Raw genomic sequence first — 16,280 nt, 5'->3', positions numbered from 1 at the left:
TATATGTAATATATATATGTATATATATATATAAATAAAATAATATATATGATATAGTATATATATATTTGTTAGAGATGAAATTTCTCTAACAATTAGAAAAATTTGTGTAGAAAAAAATTTGTGTAGAAACTCTACACAATTAGTGTAGAGTTTTTGGTGGTTTTTTTTTTTGGTGTTTCTTTTTTTGGTGTTTTTTTTTTTTGGTTCTTCTCTTCAGGTCACAATTATTTACCCTTAGTTCACTTCTGTAATTGAAACTGAGCAGTTTACACAACCATTTTCATGGGGAGATTGTGTGGAAAAGATTGTATTCTAGACTACAGGACATCAAAATAATGCTATGAATAATTTGCGTAATTTCTGAATAATATTGTAAAGTATTTGGTTTTATTGGATCATACTATATAAAGCTATAGATACAGTTACAGCAAACAGATTGTGCTTTTGGTTTAGATTGACGTATGGTCTGTGATCAGCCCATCCTTGTATTATTTTTGTAGCTCAGTCAAGAAAATTGGTAGTGAGCTCTTGATTAAGAGTTTTTTTTTTTTTTTTTTTTTTTAATAGTAAAGCTAACCGTATTTGCTTTTATCTACAACTTTTTTTAAGGTTTACCCTCAGACTGGTACACCTAGGATAAAAACATAGCTCATTTTGTTAGAAGCATGAGAGCCTTTAACTTAAACACTCCTGTCTCAGTATCTTGCCACTGATAAGCTACTTTTTGGTATTGTTTGCTTTCTTCCTAGGATTCTGCTACCTTTCATGCAGTCCTATGCTAGGTCAGGAGGGTTCTCCATTACTGGAAAGATTAAAACTGCATTGATTGAGAATGCAATCTACTACGGCACTTACTTGCTGATTTTTGGAGCATTTTTAATATATGTTGCTGTAAACCCAAAGTTCAATTTACAATGGTAAGAGTAATGTTGTAAGTACTTGCATGAATTCTTAAAAAAATATATGTAATAAAAAATGTAAAAGAAAAAAAGTCCAGTGTAAGCATGTTCTGAGGATAAAATATGTCTTTAAAACAAACAGTTGATCTGATTTTTGCTAGGCAGAATTTTGTTTTTTTTTTGTTTTTTTTTGAATGGAAAGAGATCATTTGACTTTGTAGGAGTTTTGTCTTGTAGCTTTCTGTTTTTTTGTTTTTTTTTTTTGTAAGGCAGGGGAATTGTTTTTCTATTTGCAGTGATATTTTTTTCCCTCACTGAAAATGTATTTGTGTCTCTAGTGCTGAAACTTTTTCTTAGTGCTTTCAAAACATCTTTGACAGTATTTCCTGTGTAATACTTGTGTCTACTGTAGATTCTACTTAAAGCTCATAAGATAATTTTAAAATAATTGATAGTTATAACACTGCTGATATTCTTCCATGCTAGATAGAGTAGTAAATTCTGTTACGCTGTTTTGAACTGCCTAGTTGCTTTCAACTTCTGTTTCTGAAATACTAATCCTGGGTTCTGAGGCTGTTTCTTAGAGAGATTCCAATTATGGTGTTTTGATCTCATTTTAATTACATTTGCTAAGTTCATTTCCTTTCCTAAAGGAACGTATTTTGAGAACAAATGCTTACGTCTCTCTCCAGAGAGGGTACACTTAAAAGAACATTTTGCTGTTTTCAGAAATGTGATAGGTAGGGAAAAATCATGGCAGCTTTAAATGCACCAAAGCAGCAGACTGGGCCTAGACAAGAATTACAGATGATACTGAGTTTGTTCCTGTAAATTTGAAAGCCCTCTTGGAGCACAGATACTTTAAAGTTACTTTCTTGCAGGTGGGAAGCAGGTTGTAATTTGTTTTTCTTTTTCTGTTTGTTTTGAAGGAACCAACTTCAGACTATTGGGATAGCTGCTGCAAACACATGGGGTCTCTTTCTTCTCGTGCTGCTTTTGGGCTACGGTTTGGTGGAAATTCCTCGTTCTCACTGGAATGGGGCTAAGAGGGGTTATCTTCTTATGAAGACCTATTTCAAAGCCGCCAAACTGATGACTGAAAAAGCAGATGCAGAGGAAAATTTAGAGGATGTTATGGAGGTAAGTAACCAGATTTTGCTGTGAAATAAGTGAAGGCTGCTGTTGTTCATCTCTGAATTTCCTGGTGTTATGTACTTCTTGGCAAGAAGCACAAGTAGCATGAAATTTGAAGTATCTGTAAATTAAGAAAATCATCATAGTGTGCCACTTGATGAAACTAAATGACACTTTGATAAAAATCAAAAGAGAAATAGAAGAACCTGTATCTCATGGCAACTTGATGGTCATAATTTGTTGTTTTTTTTTTCTTTTACTGTCCCTTCTGGAGTAATATTGGTGACTAATAACATTCCAGAGTGATGCTTGAAAATCTAGTGTACAAATGATTTGCAGGAACACTAGCAAAACATATATGTCTTGCTTGTGTACTCTGCTTCCAGCGTGTTTCTGCAATCTTGGAGAATTTTTAAGTTGAATTTGCAAGACTACAGTGTGTGCCTTTTGAGAACAGAATAGATAGATCACTGGTTTTTCAAAGAGTTTCTCTTGAAAGAGACACTATTATTATTGCTTGTGTGCGTAAGCAATTGTCTTTTATGTAGTTCAAAAACAGAATGGAAATCCAACCCATTGAATTGCTCTTGCTTGCTGTACTGATTTAATACCATGGCTTAGAAGTAATATTTCAGAAGATTTGTAGGGTAGGGTGGTAACTTATTTTGACCTGTCACCAAAGAAAATAATAGTAGAATCTTCACTCCTTCAATAACAGTATTTCAAAGACAAAATTTATTACAAAATTTACTAGAAAAAGAGCATCAAAAACTTTGCTTATCAAGCTAGTAGCACTTGCTGTTTTGTACTGGACTGTTCTTTAGTAGAATGATAGGTTTTGAGATTGTCTTACCCAACATATTATTATGCATTAACAACATAATGCATAAAATCTTGTTTCAAGAATTAAGATCTGGTACTATACTCTTTCTTTCAATCTATAAACAATTGCACTATTCCTTTAGAATTCTTGGCCAGTATATTTTCTCTACTTTCTAACCTTCATAAGAACAGTGAAATACTTGATGATAAGCAAAAATTCTTAAGAATTCAGTGCTGACTCTGAGAACTTGATTGTAAGTTATACATTGCTGCAAATCACCAAATTTTAGCTCTCACCCTCTTAAACTTATGCTTTTGCTTTATCAGAGGAAGACATTACTAAAACTCTAGTAATCATAGTACTAAAGGACACTTAACAAAATTGTTTGGTTTAATTTATTTTTTTTTATTATTCTGGTGCAGTACTTGACAGTGCTGAATGTTAGGAATGACCTTTACAGACATTCTCTCAGGGTTTTGTTTGGCTTTCCGTATCATACTATTGTACGTACTATATAATGAAAATTTTTAGCTCAATAGATTCAGAGGGAATTCTGAATTACTGAAACCCACCTGTTAGAACAGCCTTTTAAACATCACTGTAACTAGATACAGAACTGTCTGTGTCTGCTTAGCCTTCCTTGTCACACTAAACAAATGAAGTTCTTCTGTCTGCCTAACCATCGTGTTGGATGTGATTTCTAAACTTTCACAATTACTTCTGTTGTCTAGACTCTACAACTTTTTTTTTTAAAGTACAGTTTGTAAAAATAAAAACACCATCAAAAGATTGTATCTGCATTGCTGATAGGATGAAAAATAAAACCTAGTTCTCACTAAGCCTGATAAACTGCTAGAATTGTTTCTAACAAATAATTTAGCTGTTTTATTCCTCATGAATGTCAAATAGTCTTAGAAGTCAGCTATGTAGAGATAAATGTGAGCAAGATAGAAGATAGTGTAAAAAGATATTCATTTAGCTACTTGAAGTAACAAAGTGAAACTAAACAAGGTAAGATGGAGACTTGTTCCCATTACGTACAACTAAAACAGTAAGATATGCTCCATTTTAACATTCATGCATAGAAACCAATCCTCTAGACAATTGCAGAGTAATAGTTGGACACTGACAATGTGCTATATTTTTTAAATACACAACTTCTTTATAAATAAGCCTTCAGTTGTCGTCTTTTAGATGTCTAATAATCATAGAATGGGTTGGGTTGGAAGGTATGTTAAAGACCATCTAATTCCAACCCCCTGCCATGGGCAAGCTTTCCTGGTTAGAGGCTCTGGTGGTTACTGTTCCCATTGGCAGGGATGGGGCTCTTATCTGACCCTGTAAAGTTGTATCTAGTTAACATGTTGAAACAACTTTTTTTTTTTCCCCTCAATAGGAAGTCCGTAAAGTAAGCGAGAGTATCAAGTATAATCACCCCTTGAGAAAGTGTGTTGATACAATACTGAAAAAGGCAAGTAACAATAAGAATAGTTAAATAAATAAATAAAGAATTGCACATCTTTTGCAGTAACTGTTCAAGGAGGTGGGAGCACATCCTGCACCTACTACTTGTTGTGTTCTTTTCCGTTTAACATAAAGTCTCTAATTGGCATTCTGTGGCTTTCTGACCAGACTTGGAGTTGAAATTCTTTATAGAAGGATTTCTTAAGATGAATGTAATTTTCTGATGTCTTTTGAGATGCATAGTATATTAGAAGTAGTAGCAGTTGATTACTTATAAAACCGTCTTCTGAAGTCTGAGGTATGTAGAAAATGCAATCTGTTTTTTGCTCTGTGCCTTATTCTGAATTCATTCAGAACACGAAGTGCGTTTTTGATAAACAGATATGGCTCTTTGAATTATTTAAGGATGTCATGCTGATCTGTCTTGAACAGGAAAATACGGACATTTCTTCTACTTGTAGAAGATAGATTTTTTTTTTTTTTTTTTTCCTTTTGATACCGGCATCTATATTTAGACTGAGCTTTTCTGTTATGTGAAATGCTTAAAACATCTTAAAAATAATTAACAGAAGCCACTTGGTTTTCCTGCATCTTTCAGTCAAATTTCTTTTTCTTACCAGTGTCCTACTGAGTACCAGGAAAGAATGGGTAGGAACATGGATGATTATGAAGATTTTGAAGAAAGACAGAATAGTTATCCAAGTGAAAAAAGTTTGGTCAAACTTCACAAGCAGGTAATAATATATAATATGTATATATAATTACATATTATCTCACTAATAAATCACAGTGCCCAATTTGTCCTAATGTAATGAGAATAAATGCAAATCGAGCTAAAATTTTCAGATTTTACCTGAATAGCTTTCTTTATTTTTGGGGGGATGCTGCTTAACTTTTCTCAGCAAAAGAAAATATAAAGTTTAATATCACAAATGATCCAGATCTGTTTTCTAGATATGTGAAAACTGTTGTCACTAGACAACTTGAAAGTATTTTAATTGGCTGTGATGATTTGATGGCCTTGTAATGACTGGTTGACAGTGAGTTCTTAAAAAGTAACTAGTGAAAGAGTGGCATTCACAGAGACTCAAAAATAAAGTGGTATTTTGGAAATAGGAGGCTGTTAACACTACAGATCAATTGTGATAAAAGAACTGCAAAACCTTGAAGTTGTGTAGTTCTCTTTGGACTTTTTTACTAAGATAGTTAACTGTCTGCTTTTGTGAGCATACTGAATTAATCTTTGCAGTTCTGTAATGTAGAATTTTTAACAGATTTTTGCAAGGCTTTTCTCTCATTTTTTGAAATGAGTATGTTGTAACCATAATTTCTTGGAATTTATGATAGGTAATTTATTCAGTACAGAGGCATCGTCGTACACAGGTCCAGTGGCAAATTCTTTTAGAACAAGCCTTTTACTTAGAAGATGTGGCAAAAAATGAAACTAGTGCAACTCGACAATTTGTTCATACGTTTCAGTCCCAGGAACCAGAGAATAAAATTGTTCAATATTTCTACACACCAACTGTTGGTAAGTGCTGTTAGGCAGATTTGAATATGTAAACCAATTAGTTTTATATTTACAGTTAAATTTACTGGATTAATTGGTAATGTTCTGTGAGAAGAACAGATTGTTTCATATGAAAATGTTCAGTTACAGTAGAAGGAAGCAAATGTGCATTTTGATGCATTTATTTAATGGAATAGCCATCAGGTATTAATTTTTTCACTTGGCCATAAATTTGAACTTTTTACAAGCTAATAGCTGTAGCCTGTTGCAATAGTCATTGAAAACTTTTGAATCTTTAGAAGAAAGAAAAATAGAAACTTGAAATTAATAAATCATGACTACCTTCTATATTTGTAGGATATTTTTGGGGTGTAAGCTCTTGTAAATTGAAGGGAAAAGGACTCTTCATCTGTCATGAATTGAACGTTAGGAGATGTGGTTTTTGGTGTATCTTCTTAGAAAGTGTCTTCTCATCATGTATTAACTTCTAATTTGTTGTGTATTAGCAGTGAGTTATTGGTGGGGTAGGATAATTTAAGCCTAAGCTTTATTTATGATAGAGAAACGGATGTACAAACAAATAAAAAGTGGGTCACCCAAACTATTTGGGCTGAAAGTGAAGAGTCTTGTTTTGCTGCCCTTAATCATTTTTTGCAAAATTTACCCCCCAAATCCTACTCTTGTTTTCCACAACTGTGCATACAATTCCATAGGGCTGAGCCAAATCCCTAGGCATCAGAAAAGTTCTGAATTGGAATTTGTGGAGTCACATATTCAAGTCCTGATTTGAAGGGTGTGCATGCATGAAGTTTATAACAGTGTTTTGAGAGAGTTCTTTTTCTGGTTGTGTTAACCCATTAGGGATGCATGTGTATTTGTTTTTCAGAGTGGTACTGGGAATGTCTTCTACGACCATGGTTTTACAGGGTTCTTGCAGTTGTTTTGGCCACGTTCTCTGTAATTGTCGTGTGGTCAGAATGCACATTTTTCAGCACAAATCCGGTTTTATCGCTATTTGCAGTTTTCATACAGCTGGCAGAAAAGACGTATAATTATATATACATAGAGGTAAGTTTGATCACTCAACAAAAACCTTTAGAGCTAGAGTGTTATTACAATAACAGTAGACCAAACTAACTTAAAAATAAGTCTCTGTAAATAACGTCAGCTTTTAGAAGCTCTGTAAAACACAAAATATGAAATTTTGTTTTTGTGAAGGAGGTCTGCCTCTTGCCACTTGTTATATTTGTCTATTACAGGGTGAAGTAGTAACCCCATTGTCATGAATACCAGGTGTAGAATAATATGTGCAGCATTAGCTTGGAACTTAAATATTTGACTTTGCGTCTGATTGACTGTGTGTGGCCCTTCTCCTAAATTGGAATGTGCTGCCAACCACAAATCCAGTTCTGGGAGGTGTGGCTAGCATATGAGTGCACAAATGTATCAGGAAAGGAGATGAGATGAAATATTTCAATATACTAATAAAATAGTTTGAACTTAAAATACCCGTTTTTAATATTGTTTATGGGAAGAAAATGCGAAATCAGTCATAGTAATTATAAATCACTGGTATTAAGGCCAGTTACATAATAAAAAGTAGTGGAACAAATGTTTCCAACATCAGTTGTGTTATGCTTATATGAAGCATGGAACATCTCAAGTATCATTCAAAATTTAAACTAGGAAAAAAAACCTCCTGAAACTCATGTCAGAGTTGGTGTTACTGTCCTATCTCAAAATGAAAAATAACACTGCAATCAACCTGTTGCATACTCAGACTATGTGCTAACACATTGGTAGAATTCTTGTGGTTTTAACCTGGACAGCAGCTGAACACCACACAGCTGTTTGCTCATTCCTGGTGCAGTGGGGTGGAGGAGAAAATTGAAATGGAAGGTTCAAGAACTTGCGGGTTGAGATTAGAACCACTTAATTATAAACAAACAAACAACAACCAAACATGACAAACAGAAAAAAGAAGTGAAACAAGTGATGCACAATGTCAATTGCTTGCCACCTGCTGGCTGTTCTCCAGCCCGTCCCCAAGCAGTGTCAGCTCTCCCAGCCAACTGCCTCATTTTTATTGCTAAGCATGATGCTATATGGTTTGGGATATCCCTTTGGCCAGTTTGGGACAGCTGTGCTGGTTGTATCCCCCCTCAGCTTCTTGTGCACCCCCAGCCTTCTTGCTGGCAGTACTGCATGAGAACCTGAAAAGTCCTTGACTTAGTGTAAACACTGCTCTGCAACAACTAGAACATTGGTGTGTTATCGATGCTGTTCTCATCCGAAATCCAAAGCACAGAATCCTACCAGCTACTAGGAAGAAAATGAATTTTATCCCATCTGAAACCAGGACGGTTCTACATTCAAATCTCTTTTTTTTTTTTCCTTTCCAGATGGCCTGTTTTCTTACCATCTTCTTCCTAAGTATTTGTGTTTACTCCACTGTCTTCAGGATCCGTGTATTTAACTATTACTATTTAGCTTCACATCATCAGACAGATGCATACAGTCTCCTTTTCAGTGGCATGTGAGTATGTGGCACATAGTTTGCAGATTTTCTGCTGAGTAGTCAATTGTATCAGTTAATCAGAATTGTATCAGTTAATCAGCGTATCAGTTAAACTCTCACTTACATTCTTTCATTTATAATCATATGGGTCTAAAACCTCCTGAGCTGTTCATCATTATTCTGTGATAATAGAATCACAGAACAGTTTAGATTGACAGGGACCTTAAAAATCATCTAGTTCCAAGCCCATTCCCGTGAGCAGGGGTGCCTTCCACTAGACCAGGTTGCCCAAAGCCCCATCCAACCTGGCTTTGAAGGCCATGCATCTTGTTATTTCTTAATATTTTTAATGCAAGAGATTGATTTAAATGCTATTATCTCTTACACTTGTGCAGGTTATTTTGCCGTCTTACTCCACCATTATGCTTGAACTTCTTGGGCTTGACCCATATGGATGCAACAATCTCTCACAAAGATACTCAGCCAACTGCTTACACATCGGTAAGTACAGAAAATATGGTATTGAGGCTATGTATGGTTCAGAGAATAGGAAAAATACTTTTTAATATTTTTTGTAGTGAGATTCAACTATTCATTTATTTTCTCACTAATATGAGACAGTAACATAACAAGAGTTTGGTAATGACTGCTAGCTAGACAGGAGTTGTTGAAAACTCCGCTTTTTTTGTTTTGGTCTCTGTCCTAAGAAAGTACAGCATTATGCTGGAGAGCGCAAGTTGTTTTTCCCTTCCTGACAGCTTTAGTAGGTTCCACTGGCTTTAGCATAATTTTTCCATCTTTATGGATTAATACCAAACCTAACTGGCCACTGAAAAGTACTGAGTTTGATTTTACTGAGCAATTGATTTCTGACAGCAAGTTGCATCTACCTTTGTTTGCAAGTAGTGTCCTAATGTAGTCCTTCTATAGCAGATGAAAATATCCACTACTTTTTAACCGATTCTGGATTAGGTGAGGTAAAAAGAACTAGCATCTTAAATGTTTTTAAGTGGTTTTTCTTTTTTTTTTCTGGACACTGTCAGTCAATTGTCTGAATCAGATCTGTGATAATAATTACCATGTATTATAGACTGAAAACACCCAGAAAGATTGTGCCATCTACTTGTACGTGCAAATACATCATTATAGCTTGCTCTTGTGAATTTGTTTTCCAGATAATGGGATCAATGAGAGTGCTGTCCTTCATTGCAGATGGATTCTATATATATTATCCAATGCTGGTTGTCATTCTCTGTATTGCAACCTACTTTAGGTAAGCAGTTTGCAAGACTGATCCTCCACTTCTTTTAATATTGGTAACTTCAATTTCAGCAATTGAAGCAGTTTCACTTCTTCAGCAATTCACTTCTTTTCCAGCAGTGAACCTGGAACATATTAATGCATCTGTGACATATTAATAAAAATGCAAAAGATAAATATATAGGGATCAGTTGTTTTATGTGAAATGTATACGTTTTAAGAATATCCTTTTTTAAACCATTTATTTTTACATTTAAATTAATTTAATTTCCCATTAAACATTCATTAATCAGATTGTGGGGTCCATTCTGTTCAACCTTCAGAGCCTACAAAAAATTAGAGTATGCTATTTGAAATTAAAATTATGGTGAGGAACCTATGTTTTCAGCAAGATTTTCCAATAAACAAAGAATCATAAGAGTTTCTACTAATCTAATGAACTTTCTAACAGACTAATAACAAATTTTTTCTCAGTTACCAGACTAGCTTGAAAACACAGTGTTATAAATCATTAAATCTTGCTTCCCTAAGCCACAAATTGCAGGAGTCTGGAAGGGTACTTACAGAAAGTCATATGCTTGCTTGGTCCTTAAATTGGCTTTGGAATGTCTGTTTCTGACCACTGTAAGAGATGAGACACTTTTTCATCTGACCCAGCTTGCCTGTGTTTATGTTCACTCCTTCAGTCTTGCAGTGTTTTTCAGTCAGAAGCTATGTATGTGTTAAGAGTCATCTGGAATATAGTTTGCCTTGAATGTCCTTCAGTAGCCTATGTACATTCACATGAAATAAGGCAACAAGAATCCAGTCCTAGCTTTTCTCAGCCTATCTTCAAGTTAGGTTGGGGTGAAAGAATCCCCAAAAGAAATGAGAAAGGACAAGAAAATGCTTTGTGTGACCTGTCCATGATGATCCTGGGTCTTCACTGTTACAGTGTAATAGAATAAAAGAAAGTAGAAGAATTTGATTTGCATGAACTCCAATGGTTTCTAAGGAATTCACATACGTGTGGAACTGAATGTTTAATTAAAATACATCAAGTAAGGCTGTCTCCTTTATTTAATCTAACTATCTTAAGGCTGAGATAGTACAGGAAAAATCTTCTAATGAGTATATAATGAAGCGATTTTTGAACATGATGTTGATGTTACAGTTTGTACAGAGGTTAACAAAAAAAACATGGATGCTCTGAGAAGTTTAAAAAGTTTCTGGATACAGTTCCAGAACTAGCTTAATCCTAGACAAAAGATGGACCAAGCTTACTCTGACTGCCATCTGATGGGTATCCAAAATGATGGCCTACAGCTGAAAAGAATGCCAGGCATTTCTTCTAAATAGCAACTGCAGTGAAAGTAGATCTCATGTTATTGCTGTTTAAAAACAAATAAACAAAAAATAACATACAAATCATAATGTGTGTAACAGATAGTAATTTTCCTCTGGCTGAGGAGAGTGAATTGGATATGGTAAGCATGAATTCTATTATATCTAAGAAGTTTTCGCTTAATTGTCTTAAATCATTTGCACTACTCTCAGACCATAAGCATCTCACTACTTGCATAGGAATATTCCATTACTTTCAACTACATTTAGGAACCTGTCACTATTTTGTATTTTCTTATCTCTGAGGTAATCTTTTTTTTTTTTTTCAATGTTGTTTTTTTCTTTGAATTGTCCAGAAATTTCTGAATAATGTTTTACATTTTGAGGTATCCAAACTACTATGAGGAAATTTCTACTGTGGAAAGGAAGAACATTTCTACCGTGAATTAACGAAGGGAATTTCTATTTTTTCTATTTTTATTTTTTCACTTTTACCAGTTTAGGAACTCGTTGTTTGAATCTTTTGGGATTTCAGCAGTTCATGGGGGACAGTGAAATGACCTCTGATTTGATTGATGAAGGAAAGGAGCTAATCAGAAGAGGTATGTTAGATTCTCTATCCTGTTCTTCACAGAAAGTATATTACATGTTTCCGTGTCTGAAATGTTGGGGGGGAAAAAGAATATATAGCTTTTCAGTGTTAGGAATGGTACTGAGGCAGTCTACTTACTGCACACAATGCAACAGATTCACAATACAGGTTCCTATGTAAACACTATTGGACTTCATTGACATTTGAAGTAAAATACCAGCTTTACTTGTACAGTGTCTGTAATTTTTACAATTCAGTTAGGTTGTGTTCCTTTGAAGTCATTAGTATAGTCTAATAATACCTAAGCAGGTGCAGAGATCCTGTTAATAAAGTATAGTTACCACTTAAATTGTCTTTATCATTTTAGTCTTTGTGTGTGCGTTCACTGACCTGTCTAAATTCCATCGTTCCCTTTAGGATATTTTTGCCATTTCTGTTAACTATTGTGTTTTATCACAGTAAGCATATTCTGTAGAGCTGTAGTTACCAGCTGTTTTGGAGAGCTCTTTGTTTTTTTTTGTTTTGTTTTGTTTTTTTTGTTTGTTTTTTTATTGAAAGAGTTCTTGTTTAAAGCTGTTTGCAGTCCTGAGTAAAGATTCAGAAACTAAAATCTGTAGATAAAATGTTATATTATGCAATACTTTTACTTCTCCTTTCATACCTTATTAGAAACAAAACCAGCTAGATTAATTTAGAGGTTGTTTTGTTTTGTTTTTGTTTTTTTAGCAGGAAGGGTGTCACTCCCCTCAACAACAGATTACTATTTCTTTGGCATTGTAATGTTACACTTCCAACTGAATAGCAGATAATGACACAAACTATATCGGTCATGCTTTAGGCTTCCCAGAACTTCAAAAAGGTTTTTATTTAATAACACCCAAGTTTCTTCTTAATGTTATACTTTTTCCAGTCATTTCTTCAAGTCTATTCTTGCTTTGCCAACTGGTATCCAATTGTTATGTCTTGACAGAAGATATAAACATGATGAATTGATTTTAATGGGAAACTCCATAATGATAGAGAAGCAGCTTTGTCTTTGGCTTTATTTAATTGTATGAGTCATCTATTCAATGAGAACCCTGGTAGTTAACATTGGGTTTTCATTCCCTTTGAGAAAAGTCTGTGAATAACTATTTTTCTGTTACATAGCTGGACTTTTTTTTTTATTTTTAGAGAAAAGAAAACGACAAAGACAGGAAGAAGGTGAAAACAGGAGAAGGGTATGAGCATGTTTTCTGTAATCATAATTATAGTGTAGTACAATATATGGTAGGATTTGCTATTGCTATTTAATTCATCTTGAACTATTTGACAAAAAAAATGTATATCCTCCAATAACTGATGGAATCAGTTTAATCTTGCAGAATAGTCATGACTGGGGGAAAAAGATAATGTACATGATCATTTTAAAAGATGAGAGGTTGATTGTGGTCATACTACTTGGACGCTCTTGTTACTCCGTGTGCGGTTAGAAAGACCTTTGCCTATTGGTGTAACAAATGTAGTTCCTGTTAAGTGGGATCCCAATCTGTTGGTTTCAAAATAATCTTGAATGGCTTGCTCTCAAACCCTTCTGTTGATACTGCTCTGCTTGAAATAACTGTGGAAAGGCAGTGTTGGAATATTCACTTGAAATGGGTACTGTGTGCTCTCCTAAACTTACATGTTGTTTTGTTTGCTCATTGGTAATAATTGGCATGGGTTAGTTTTTTTTTTTTCGGAGGAGGGAATTATATTAAGACAGAATAAGTGCTGTTGCCACTGGGTAGCAAACAAAATACTTGATTCAAATCTTTTCCAATGCTTATTGAGTTGAAAGATTGTAAAACCATATAATGGCTTGGGTTAGAAGGGATCTTTAAAGATTATCTAGTTCCAATCCCTGTGCTACAGGGAGGGATGCTACCCACTAGAAGATACAGTTGCCTAGGGCCCCATCCAACCTGGCCTTGAACACCTGCAGGGATGGGGCATGCACAGCTTCTCTGGGCAATCTGTTCAGTGCCTTACCACCCTCTGAGGAAATCATTTTATCCTAACATCTAATCTAAATCTCCCTTCCTTCGGTTTAAAACCATTCCCTCTTGTTACTACCATTATCTGCCTGAGTAAATAGTTTCTCTCCATCTTTTTTATAAGCCCCACATTACATGTAAGTACTGAAAGGCTACAGTAAGGTCTCCCCAGGTGTTCTCTTCTTCAGGCTGAACATCTCCTGCTTCCAGACTTCCTTCCTAGAAGAGGTGCTCCAGCCATCTGGTCATCTTTGTAGTCCTCCTCTGGACCTGCTCTAACAGATCCACATCATTCTTGTCCGGGGTCCCCAGACCTGGATGCAAGTGGGGCTTCACAAGGGCAGAGTAGAAGGGAACAATCACCTCCCTCAACCTCCTGGCCATACCTCTTTTCGTGCAGCCCTGTTGGCCTTCTGGGCTGCAGGCATACACTGCTGGCTTATGTCAAGTTTCTTGTCCAACCTCCAAGTCTTTCTTGGCAGGACTGCTCCCAGTGGGTTCTTCTCCCAGTCTGTGCTCATGTCTGGGATTGCCCCAACCCAGGTGCAGCACCTTGCACTTAATCTTATTGAACATCATTAAGTTCACATGGGCCCACTTCTCAAGCTTGTCCAGGTCCCTCTGTATGGCATCCTTTCCTTCTGATGCATCAACTGCACCACTCAGCTTGGTGTCATCTGCAAACTTGCTGAGTGTGCACTCGATTCCACTGTCTGTGTCATTGATAAACACATTAAACAGCCCTGGTCCCAAGACAGACCCCTGAGGGACACCACTTGTCACCGGTCTTCACCTGAACGTAGAGCCATTGACCACCATTCTCTGAGTGTGGCCATCAAATCGATTCCTTACCCACTGGATGGTCCACCCTTCAAATCCATCTCTCTCCAATTTGGAGCTCAGGATGTCGTGTGGGACCATGTCAAAGGCCTTACAGAAGTTCAGGTAGATGACATTGGTCAGTCTCTCTTGTTGACTGATGCAGTTACTCCATCACAAAAAGCAAACAGATTGACTTGCCCTTGGTGAAGCCATGCTGGCTGTCTCAGATCACCTCTTTGTCCTGCATGTGCCTTGACATTACTTCCAGGAGGATCTTCCCAGGCACAGAGGTGAGGCTCACCAGCCTGTAGTTCTCCAGGTCCTCCTGTCTACCCTTTTTAAAAATGGGAGTGATGTTTCCCTTTTTCCAGTCACCAGGGACTTCACCTGACTGTCATGAATTTTCAGCTATGATGGAGAGAGGTTTGGCAACTCCATCAGCCAGTTCCCTCAGGACCATGGGATCCATGCCATCAGGCCCCTTAGGCTTGTACCTTTTCAATTTCATCAGGTGGTCTTGAGCCTGCTTTTCACTTGCAGTAGGAGGGACTCTGCTCTCCAAGCCCTTGCCTAGATGTTCAGGGGCTTGAGAGACATGGGAAGTCTGACTGCCAGTGAAGCCTGAGACGAAGAAGTTGTTGAATACCTCAGCCTTCCTCAGGTCTGTTGTTACCAGAGTATAATTCATGCAGCTTCATTTAAGCAGCTTCAGTTAGCTGCAGCTTTAGTAATTGACTTACAGCATTTGGAATTTCGTAGACAGTCACAATCAAAGAGAGGAATCCAGAGGATACATGTGAAAAATCAAATGACTAAGGGGGAAAATACTGTTCACAGAAAGGCAAGATAATCACAGAATTTCTAGGTTGGAAGAGACCTCAAGATCATCGAGTCCAACCTCTGACCTAACACTAACAGTCCCCACTAAACCATATCCCTAAGCTCTACATCTAAACGTCTTGTAAAGACTTCCAGGGATGGTGACTCCACCACTTCCCTGGGCAGCCTGTTCCAGTGTCCAACAACCCTTTCAGTAAAGAAGTTCTTCCTAACATCCAACATAAACTCCCCTGGCGCAACTTAAGCCCATTCCCCCTCGTCCTGTCACCAGGCACGTGGGAGAACAGACCAACCCCCACCTCGCTAGAGCCTCCTGTAAGGTATCTGTAGAGAGCAATAAGGTCACCCCTGAGCCTCCTTTTCTCCAGGCTGAACAAGCCCAGCTCCCTCAGCCGCTCCTCGTAGGACTTGTTCTCCAGGCCCCTCACCAGCTTCGTCGCCCTTCTCTGCACCCGCTCAAGCACCTCGATGTCCTTCTTGTAGCGAGGGGCCCAAAACTGAACACAGTACTCGAGGTGCGGCCTCACCAGAGCTGAGTACAGATCACCTCCCTAGCCCTGCTGGTCACACTGTTCCTGATACAAGCCAGCATGCTGTTGGCCTTCTTGGCCACCTGAGCACACTGCTGGCTCATATTCAGCTGACTATCCACCATCACTCCCAGGTCCTTCTCTGCCTGGCAGCTTTCCAACCATTCCTCTCCCAGCCTGTAGCTCTGCTTGGGGTTATTGCGCCCCAGGTGCAGGACCCAGCACTTGGCCTTGTTGAACTTCATGCAGTTGACCTCAGCCCATCGGTGCAGCCTATCCAGATCCTCCTGCGGAGTCTTCCTACCCTCGAGCAGATCGACACACGCACCTAACTTGGTGTCATCTGCGAACTTACTGAGGGTGCACTCGATGCCCTCGTCCAGATCATCGATGAAGATATTAAAGAGGACCGGCCCCAGCACGGAGCCCTGGGGGACACCACTAGTGACTGGCCTCCAACTGGACTTGGCTCCATTCACCACGACTCTTTGGGCCCGGCTATCCAGCCAGTTTTTAACCCAACGAAGCGTGTGCCAGTCCAAGCCAA

At 37.3% G+C, this 16,280-nt stretch overlaps 1 protein-coding gene across 4 annotated transcripts in view; it reads left to right on the top strand.

The window, feature by feature from the left end:
• The window catches only part of LMBRD2 (LMBR1 domain containing 2), a 38,536-nt gene that overhangs the window by 10,437 nt on the left and 11,819 nt on the right, over positions 1 to 16,280 (top strand). For all 4 annotated transcript variants that reach the window (XM_084503774.1, XM_084503775.1, XM_084503776.1 and 1 more), the window contains 11 exons: positions 753 to 920; positions 1,832 to 2,042; positions 4,256 to 4,330; positions 4,944 to 5,057; positions 5,671 to 5,854; positions 6,720 to 6,901; positions 8,236 to 8,369; positions 8,747 to 8,852; positions 9,527 to 9,624; positions 11,433 to 11,536; positions 12,700 to 12,746. In XM_084503774.1, coding sequence (XP_084359900.1) covers positions 753 to 920; positions 1,832 to 2,042; positions 4,256 to 4,330; positions 4,944 to 5,057; positions 5,671 to 5,854; positions 6,720 to 6,901; positions 8,236 to 8,369; positions 8,747 to 8,852; positions 9,527 to 9,624; positions 11,433 to 11,536; positions 12,700 to 12,746 — 1,423 coding nt within the window. The remainder of the gene's footprint in view (positions 1 to 752; positions 921 to 1,831; positions 2,043 to 4,255; positions 4,331 to 4,943; positions 5,058 to 5,670; positions 5,855 to 6,719; positions 6,902 to 8,235; positions 8,370 to 8,746; positions 8,853 to 9,526; positions 9,625 to 11,432; positions 11,537 to 12,699; positions 12,747 to 16,280) is intronic.

Source organism: Aythya ferina, assembly GCF_964211825.1.
Source record: "Aythya ferina genome assembly, chromosome: Z".
Classification (NCBI taxonomy): Eukaryota; Metazoa; Chordata; class Aves; order Anseriformes; family Anatidae; genus Aythya; species Aythya ferina.
The sequence above is the reverse complement of the archived record's forward strand: the minus strand, read 5'-3'. Positions and strand labels throughout refer to the sequence as shown.